At 34.4% G+C, this 10,087-nt stretch overlaps 1 protein-coding gene across 1 annotated transcript; it reads right to left on the reverse strand.

Annotated features, from left to right (window-relative positions):
- Nucleotides 1-307: 307 nt before the first annotated feature.
- Nucleotides 308-8,693, reverse strand: lifrb (LIF receptor subunit alpha b). The gene is made up of 17 exons (XM_058757223.1): nt 7,213-8,693; nt 6,329-6,513; nt 6,100-6,250; nt 5,766-6,005; nt 5,026-5,152; nt 4,783-4,910; nt 4,559-4,695; nt 4,285-4,438; nt 3,566-3,627; nt 3,261-3,480; nt 2,990-3,181; nt 2,723-2,824; nt 2,468-2,632; nt 2,273-2,386; nt 2,046-2,139; nt 1,871-1,934; nt 308-1,398 (listed from the first exon to the last, which is right to left on the reverse strand). The coding sequence occupies exons 1-17, from the start codon at nt 7,271-7,273 to the stop codon at nt 1,012-1,014; spliced, it is 2,583 nt and encodes an 860-aa protein (XP_058613206.1). The 5' UTR covers nt 7,274-8,693; the 3' UTR covers nt 308-1,011.
- Between the last annotated feature and the right edge of the window lie 1,394 nt (nt 8,694-10,087).

Genomic DNA, 10,087 nt, shown 5'->3' on the forward strand with positions numbered 1-10,087 from the left:
TCATGTCAAGTATTTTATTTTATTTTTATTTTTTTAATATAACGTTGACACATAATACCCTTTTTTGTGAAACTTTGTTATGAAACTATACGTCATTTATTTAGTTTGTGATTTATTCAGTCTTGGAGTAATGCTTTGATTGTCAAGAATGTTTCATCTGACTTTTGTTATATTATATTATAGGTATACATTCTTTTGTGGTTTTACATTAATGATAAAAATACGTTTTTGCATAAACTTAAACTACTTTGTTTACTGGAAAATATCAAATCCATACATGTTAATACATATAAACCACACTTTAATGTCTTTAAGCACAAACTGAGTTTTATTTAGGTACAATCTCTCGTCTGTTAATAAGAAAGCAATCAAAACATCTAGAATATGTACACATGTTTGACATTTTTTTCTTTATAAGTGTTCATCATGGCCTTAATCTTTATATTTCAACATAGTATTTAGGCCACAAGAGGGAACTATTAATGCTAGCAACATCAAGGTGATGGGTTGGGTTTACCTATGTTGAGAGTATGTGTTAAATAAACAAATGTGGTAACACTTTATTTTAAGGACCAATTCTCACTATTAACTAGTAGCTTATATATATATTACCACCATGTTGGCTGATTATTAGTAGGCCTACTTATTAGGCACATATTAATGCCTTATTCTGCATGACCATATTCTAGATCCCTTAACCCAACTCCAAAACAAAATTTAACAACTACCTTACTAACTATTAATAAGTTTATTGAGGGAAAACTCTTAGTTAATCATGAATATTTGTTCCCTAATCTAAAGTGTTACCATAAATGTAAATTAAATGCAAATATACAGAGGCAGTTTTAAAGGTGGTCACAGCTTTTTTTTTCATCACAGTGTTTAAAAAAAAATGCAAGAGATAGTGCTAAGAAAACGGTACAGTGCTTCATAAATAACATGAATTCACTGGCATTTACATTGGCATAATTTGTAATTAGATGGTGTGACACTGAGGTCTATCTACTGGAGCTATGCGTTTGTAGGAGATGCTGACTGGGGCTTGTAGGAGTCTTTGACAACAAAATTATTCTGAACAAAGTTAGGGGCTGGGAGGTAAGCATCCTGCATTTCCAGTGTAAGATCGAATATCTGAGCAACATCAAATGAATCTAGTATGGTCATATTATAAGAAGGGTTTTCAATAACTGAGGTAAGCTTCTCAACAGGACAGTACGAGACATCAGCAGGAGACTCAGAAAAGTTCTTGTAGAAATGTTGTGCAGGAACCACTTTGGAGTTAGAGCTGATGAGGTCAAGGCCATGTAGACTTTCTGACATTGCAGGATGCTCTAAACCGTGGACCTCTTGGATCTCACACTTAATGTACCCCTCGGTCATCTGGGTACAATAAATACCCTGGAAACAACAGACCAACATGGTAGCTAAACATTCTTTAGCTTATTTATTAAGACAATGATTTACCACACAAAACAAGTGTTTGTATTGCAATTGAACCATAATTAATGTGGTCTGGGTTAAAACTGATTTGATCTTGCATAGTTTTTGAGCATATGTGTATTTCCTGCAACTTATCCATATTGGAATCTGCCTAATTTGGTCATTTTATCAAGTGACAGATTAATACACACACATCCTTTGACGTCAACTACAAATAGATTTGGTTAATGTTTTCTCTTCTGTTTTAAAATTGATAGCCATATTTATTTTGCTATGATTACTATGACCAAGTATATGGTTTTTTGCATTATACTGTTAGGATTTAACATAGTATGCATAGGCTTGTGACCCACATACATGCAGATTATAATAATTACTAAAAAAACATCTGTTAGGAAAGTTATAAATTATAAGGAGGCTGATGACTCACCTTTGTGATCCATTTCCCTGCAAGTTTTGGTTCAGGAATATCTGGATACAACAGTTTCTTTAACCTGAAGGATTTTTAAGAGTGACATTTTAATTGCAGCCGAAAATAGAAAATCTATAGAAAATATTAGGATTTGAAAAACATATATGACATAACACTGGAAAATTGTCCTTACCATTTCCGTTTCCTGTGGCAAAGGACTGTGATGATAATGAAGACGAGAGTTGCTGCACTGCAGCCCACAATAGTGGCTGTAATCATCTGGTCATCTATGAAGATTTTATCAAATTGCTCACAATGTTATCACATTTCATCGATGCTATTTATATTTGCTTATTAAATGTAATAAAATAGTTTCATCATTATATTTAACATTATTAAAGAATATAATTAAATGCTTACTGCTGTTTTCTACTTTCATTGTGGTTGCAGCATAGTCACCTTCCCCTCCAGATGTAAAGGCACTAACACGGAAGGTATAGGAGCCTGGATCTAATTTCAAATTAACTTGAGGCTCTAAAATTAAAACAAAGTAAGTCAATTTATAATGTACTCTTTAAAAAGAAAGAAAAAAAATCAACTGGAGAATGAACTTACCCTTTATCAACACCATGTTATTAATCGTTTCAGAACCAGAAAGCAATGTTATGACCTTGTAGCCTTGTATGAACCCGTTTTGCTGTTCTAAGGGAACTTCGGCCCAAGAAAGCTCAACATTTCTTCCTTTATTTTTAGCTTCCAGATGCTCAACTTTCCCCGGTTCTGAGAACAGAAATAGCAGAATGGAAAATAAGTAAGGTGAGGTTTTCATTTTTGGGTGAGCTATTCTTTAAATACTTCATCTTTGCTTACGTTTCTCTATAGCATAACCTTCACTCCTCTTGAGAAGCTTTGGTGAATCATCTGTGCAGGCATAGACAGAGACAGTGTATCTCACTCCTTCCTTAATAGCACCTGTGAGAAATAGAACAGTATGGCTGTTATCCTCCCTTTCTGAATGTAACCACAGCTCACTGAACCACTGATGAACCATTACACACATGCACAAATGAATTCAGTATCAGAACAAAAACAGATCAGAAGTGAGTCAAATGATTCATCTTTATGCTCCCAACTGACCAGATTGATTCCAGCTGTCAAAGGCACAAGTGTCACATTCTGAGATCTTCTTCCATTCTACAGCACATTGCGTCTTTTTGTATGTTGGAAACCATTCAACAACATAGCCACAAGTAGAATAGGGGTATTCTTCCCAAGACATTTCAAAGCTACCATTACTGCTACTGATAAGGCTTATATCGACTTCATTGTCTGTGAAAAGAATTATAAAATCTTCATTAATTTAAACACAACCTTTTCAATCAATTAAAAACAGCATTTTGAATCTCACCAGGATAACTCGGGATGATGATGGTAGAAGGAGGAGAAAGACCAGCAGAGTTTTTTGCTGAGACTCTGATGATTCGATCACTTTCTTCATTCCCAGATGTGATGTTGTAGCACAGCTGTGTATTTAGTTCTTTGTAAATTTTTCTGCTCGCATCTTTGGGGTTTTCAATGGTAATTTCATATCCTGTAATTATCCCATGGCTTTGTTGTTGAGTTAGAGGCTATAAAACATTAAAAAGGGTCATTCTATTTGTTTATTTGCAGAGAAAAGCTAAAGACAGCAGTGCCAAATCCAACTGCTCTTACCTTCCACAGGACAGATGTATTTTGTTCAGAATAATGAATCCAAACATCTACTGCTTCTGGAACTGAAGAGAGAATATTGGTGCAAATCAAATTACTCAAATTTGATTGGCAGTCACTGAATCATTCTTACTCATCTCATTCAGAAAGTAAACCGCATGTTGGTCAGAAACATACTGTACAGTGTTTGATATTTCTGTGGCTTTGTTTGAAACTATTTACATTGGCAGAGAAAAAAAATTGACACAGTAAAATGCAAGTTGTGTGTACATTGTAAGTTTTTAAAAGATTTAGTTTTTGGCATTTTTGCTTTTAAATAGGACAGATCAGAGCTGACAGGAAGCAAAGTAGGAAAGAGAGAAGAGGTGGGATCGGGAAAGGTCCTCGAGTCGGGATTTGAACTCGGGACACCTGTAGCACAACGGTGCTGTATATTGGCACATTGTAAGCTATTCAGTATTAACTTCTTACTTCAAAATATTTTAAAACACGGAAGCTATTTTCTATCGATGTGCGAGACTTACGATTCATTAGATGCTATAGGCAAATAACTAAAAGAATAACAAAGTACAGCAACCGGTTTTATGTTAAAAATAAGGTGGACATATTAAAGTGTTGTTTAAAAGCAATATCACACTCACAAAAGAATATATAAAATTAAGATCAGACATATAAATGAATGACACTATATTTACATATACGTTAATCCTCTGAATACTTACTATCCTCTTTAGTGGAGAACTCAGTAATTTTACTCCAGTCGCCCCATTTGTAAAAGTGCTTAAGAGACCCACATCTTACTTGAGCTGTGTATTTAACAAAGGGCTGCAGGTTTTTAAGGACAATTGATGAAAGTCCCACTCCATTGAAGGTTTCCTTTGTGAAAGATGAAAATGTGTGGACATTTGTGAAAATGCATGTAAAGGCCTTGCAAGTGGAAAGACAAAATAGAATGCTTATCAATTTTAATGCAAGATCAAATCTAATGACACCAACATTGTAAATCCTTCCACTGAGGTTCACTTGACAAATCATCGGCAACAAAGCGTAGTTTTCCTCATTCCAATGCCACCAAAGAGAGACATTTCTTGCATAAGCATCATGGGATATATCACTGGGTGCTCTCAACCATACTGTGCAAGAAAAAAAACAGATGATTAAATTCACAATTAAATGTTGTGGTCAGGCAAAATTGAAGAAATATTTCAAATAAGTTTTACCTCGGTGTGTAGGGTCAGCTGTATCAGTGAGAGTCTTTACACCAAGAGGATTTTTGGCAATCAGGGTCCATTTTGTCACCTGCTTTGTCTCCGCACGTATGACACATTTATTATCAAGTTTACAATCTCTAGCAAACACAAAACAATTAGCATCAGAGAATTGAATCCAGTATGATAAAAGCAACCATGCATGATTCACACTGCACATTAAGATGGATATTATTTTATCAGCTGTGTGGTTACCTTCCATTAAGTGTATAACTTGTCTTTTTATCACCATGCAGATGGGTTTTTCGACCCGTTTCCCAGTGACACTCCACAGAGCTGAGATTCCGTGTTATACATGTAAGATTCTGGTCATCTGGGGGATCTATAGCATCCAGTGAAATTAAACAATTTAGGCCAGGACTCAACTTTAAAGTCATTTGGTAAACAGTTCAAATTAATTTTTTTAAATTAATACTTCTACTTAGCAGGGATTCATTATTTGACAGTAAACTAGAAAACAGTTATTTTAAATCGCAATAATATTCCACAATTTTACTGTTTCTACTGTCTAAATGAATGTAGTAGTGGTGAGCATAAGAGACTTTTGAACTATGAGTGTTAGTTCATGTTTACTAATTCTAACTAATGATCTATTAATCAAGTTATAGTGTTATATTTTCTTTCTTACATGAACACGTTATATTTATAAGTAATTGTTACTGGGTATTTTCTTTCTTCCATCCTCCAAAGAAAATATCACATTTTGCCAACTCATCCAAGCAGCTTCATCAGCTAAAACGGTGGGAATTTCCCACATGTGACCGGATTGTGGCCATAATCCAATATGTGGGCAAAATATTTTAAAAATCGCTGACTAATCATCACCTCATAGAAAATGAAGTCTAGCTGCCTATGATTAATTCACTGTAAGTCATTTCAAAACTGATGGGTTTAAATGAAACTATTCTCATTAAATAGGATGCATTTAGACTTACAGGCAATAAATACTGAAGATCCAGAACTGTTTCCCTCAACACAACAATGTATGTTGGGTACATCAGACTCTTTATATGGAATTGGTTCTGTGATGTATGTCCTGTTGCTGATGCGATTTAGAAATTTAGACAATGGAACCTTATCTGTTTCCACGATGCAACAGAACGTGACGTTACTCCCAACCATGAAAACTTGATCACGAGGATAGATAGTTGTTTTTGCAGCATTTATATCTTGTCCTGTTATTTGATAGGCAAAACAGTTGTTGTTCAGTTGTTTTCCTCTTTTGCATAACAGGTGCATACAGTATAAGAACAACCTGTGGCTACAAACCTTCATGTGTGTATAATGGTGTCCATTCACCAACGTCATGCTCATTATGGCGCCTAAGTTTGACTGAATGGGAAGTGCACTGCAACGGTATAGGTGAAGTCCATTTCCAATGATAATAGGATGTTTTGTCTGGCATCACATGTATGGTTTCCTAAAACAGTTATTTGACATTACAAAATGACCTTAGACATACATTTCCATTGCTTTTGTCAAAAAAAATCTCACTTACATTGTGAACAGTCGTCATCTGTTCAGTACGAAGGACCACAATGTCGTAGCTGACTTTCTCGTATTCATTATTTTCAGCAAACTTATCTCTCCATGTAACGTTCAACACCCATGCACCACAATCAGATGATGCACAATAGGGTTCTTCTGAATACAGTTTCACCTCTTCTATAGGAACTGGGTGTCCTGTTGATATATACAGTAAGTCAGTTCTTCTATCAATGGTCTCAACTAACAATTGAAATAAGATGGTATTGTATTATTAAAGGAATAGTTCACCCAAAAATGAATATTTTCTGAAAATGTACTCATCCTCAGGCCCTCTAAGATATAAATGTGTTTGATTCTTCGGACAAAAGCAAATTTGATGAAATTTAGCATTACATCACTTGCTCATCAATGGATCCTCTGCAGTGAATGGGTGCCGTCAGAACGAGAATCCAAACAGCTGATACAAGCATCACAATAATCCACACGACTCAGTCCATCAATTAAAAGCTATGTGTTTATAAGAGACAAATCCATCATTAGGACTATTTTGGACTGTTTGCTTTTAAACATTGCTTAATCTATGCATATTTCTTTCTTGATTCAGATTAGATAGAAAAAGCAATATTTTGGACGTGATGGATTCGTTTATTACAAACATGCAGCTTTTCGTGTGTCTTCTGGATTTCTTATGTTTGCTCTCTCATTCTGACGGCACCCATTCACTGCAGAGCATCCAATGGTGAGCAAGTGATAAATTTCCCCAAATCTGTTCTGATGAAGAAACAAACTCATCTTGGATGGCTTAAGGGTGCAAATTTTTAGCAAATTTAAATTTTTGGTTGAACTGTTTCTTTAAAAGTTTAGCAACAACAGTTAAATGCATTTAAGACTCACCATCCTGTTCTGTTTGGGCAATCAGAGAAAAAAGCAAAGCACATAAAATCCTAAGTGACATGATAGAGCTCAGGAGATTCTGGACAAGTAATGGCTCACCAGTTTCTCCATTAGCAATTAGATCTGCTAAGGAAACACAATGGTTCAATTAACCGTGGCTGAATAATATCTTCAATAAGGTACAAAAAGTGGAAATACGTTATCTTTCTCTCCTAATGGGTTTTAATTTACAGGACATAGAGATAGAAGAGACAGAAAATGGAATCATCAGGACATGATTCAAAACAAAATCAAATTGCATTACCTTGTGTAGTACCCACTGCACCACAGCTCAAACTGTTTCTTTTTTTAAATAAAAAACAGATGATTTTGTTGATTTTTGTTATTTGGACATGAACCCTTCAACTCATTTGTGATTCAAATATACAAATAGCAGGCCTACAACTTTTCTTATTCTGATGAAAATACTTTGAAAACATCAAATGTTGATCCAGTATGTTTAACCAAGAGTACCAATGAATATTACTGACAATAGAAAGCATTATTTTTCACATCAAGACACACATTCATTTTAAGTGCTGTCACTTTAGAGATCACTTAATATGACTGAACATTGTGGATGACATTTTTCATACCCTTTTGCTTTCTCATCTGGATAATTTTACACCATATGCACTCCGTTTGTATTTATTTCACAACATAGGAATGGTTTAATTTTTTTTGTACTCTGTTGAGAGTTCTATTGTTCAGAACATCTCTTCAGTTGCTAAATGACTGTGTGTGTGTGTGTGTGTGTAAGTAAATGTCTATATATTACACATGCAACATAATCAATCTTTACAGATTATGTCAGGACCTGCTTTTTTATTTTAAAAGGAAATATTTTACAAACAATTATTTTTCTAAATATGTATTATTTACTATGTTAAAGAATGGATTATGGCACAGAACCATTGCCTATTATCTAATAATTAAATAGAATTATCAAATAAGTGAGGCAAAAACATATGAGGGGCTCATCTGTCCTTGCCACAAAACACATCCAGCTAGTTAACATGTCAAATAGTTATAATATAGATGAATGGATTCGTGTTATTGAGAACACCAACATTACTCAAAGCCTTTCATTAAAAATTGAAGTTACAAGAACAAACACTCACCTGTATAAAGTGTTCACAGCCTTAAAGCCGCAAGAAGAATCAGCTGCGGTTTTCCTAAAATTATCTTCCTCCAAAGCTAAAAATGTAAAACTTGTCAGAGCTGAGTTTTAGAACAACAAAGTTCACTCACTGGCGGTTCGCTCTCAGTAGCAAGAGTTTGAGAACGTTTAGTGGGAGGATCTCTGTGGAAGCGCGTGTGCGGGAAGTTACGAGATTATCACTGGAAAGGGTTAACTCTGCACATTAAACCTATTCCCCATCGCCATCTGGAAGATTTTAGGCGCATACAGATGTTTTTTTCGCTGCAGTCACTCCATCTACGCCGAAGAGCTTGTTGCGCGTCTACATGGCGTTGCTCGGTAGTGATAGCCATGAAGCTTCAAAACCTTTGCAAATCTTTTTTTTTCTTCTTTTTTTTAAAGAGTGGGTCAGATCGCATATGAAACTGAAACCACAGTCAATTAATCGATAATAATAGGCTGGTTAAAAAACACTTTATAGGCACTTCTTGTTTAATGGTGTTTATACTGCATGCATAGACATATTTTAAAAATTCATAAAAAATATGAAATCAAATTGTTTTCTGCAAACTCCACCAGATTCTTGTTCTTCATCTCTCCAGGTACCACTGAGGTGATTTTCATGCTACTTTACTGTATATTTTTTTTTAATAATTGCATACCAAAGTCATGACAAATACTATTTACATAGACATATTTTAAAAATCATAAAAAATATGAAATCAAATTGTTTTCTGACAACTCCGCCAGATTCTTGTTCTGTATCTCCCCAAGAAAATCACCACAGTGGTGCATGTTGCTTTACAGAATAATTTTTTAATAATTGCATATTAGTGAAAACTATTTGATTTTATCCTTTTATTACTTTTTAAAATATGTCTTTACAGTGAGGTAGTAAATAGCATTTGTCATGACTTTGGTATGCAATTATAAAAAAAAAATGATACAGTAAAACAATAAGAAAATCACTACAGTGGTACTTGGGGTGATGAAGAACAAGAATCTGGTGGAGTTTCCAGAAAACAATTTGATCTTATCTTTTTATGAATTCTTTAAATATGTCTATATAGCAAATGTAAATAGCATTTGTCATGACTTTAGTATGCAATTATTAAAAGATGATACAGTAAAGTAGCATGAAAATCACCTCTGTGGTACTTGGGGAGACGTAAAACAAGAATTTGCAGAAAACAAATTGTTTTTTTAATTTTCTTATGAATTTTGTCATATGTATACCAACACCGTGTCTCAGGTCAAAACATACATAACACATTTTACAAACCCATTGCAAGTGTTTTATTGAAAGTTTAATACACTGAATACAATTAAATAAAATAACATTAAATAAAAAGTGCCTGTATATTGTGTTTTTTTAATCAGCCTATTATTATCGATGAATTGACTGTGGTTTCAGTTTGATACGCGATCCGACCCACTCTTTAGAAAAAAAAAAAAAAAAAAAAGATTTGCAAAGGTTTCGAAGTCATGGCTAACACTACCACGCAACGCCATGTAGACGCGCAACTAAATTTTCCGAAGCGATGGAGTGACTACAGTATATTTTCCTACGTACAGTACTCGGGACAAGACGAGAGCTCAGTAGGAAGAAAGAAAGGAATGTGGATTATACATGACCATTTCACACTGTCATCACTAACTGGAGAAATCAGTATGGATCTAAATAAGGTAAACTGT

Source organism: Onychostoma macrolepis, chromosome 21 (genome assembly GCF_012432095.1).
Source record: "Onychostoma macrolepis isolate SWU-2019 chromosome 21, ASM1243209v1, whole genome shotgun sequence".
In the NCBI taxonomy this organism is placed as follows: Eukaryota; Metazoa; Chordata; class Actinopteri; order Cypriniformes; family Cyprinidae; genus Onychostoma; species Onychostoma macrolepis.

Coding starts and splice junctions, on each gene's coding strand:
- lifrb (XM_058757223.1), bottom strand. CDS start 7,273: ATGTCACTTAGGATTTTATGTGCTTTGCTTTTTTCTCTGATTGCCCAA. Junction 4,911..5,025: donor AGTTATACACTTAATGGAAG/GTAACCACACAG, acceptor TGTGTTTGCTAG/AGATTGTAAACTTGATAATA. Junction 3,481..3,565: donor ATACATCTGTCCTGTGGAAG/GTAAGAGCAGTT, acceptor AATGTTTTATAG/CCTCTAACTCAACAACAAAG.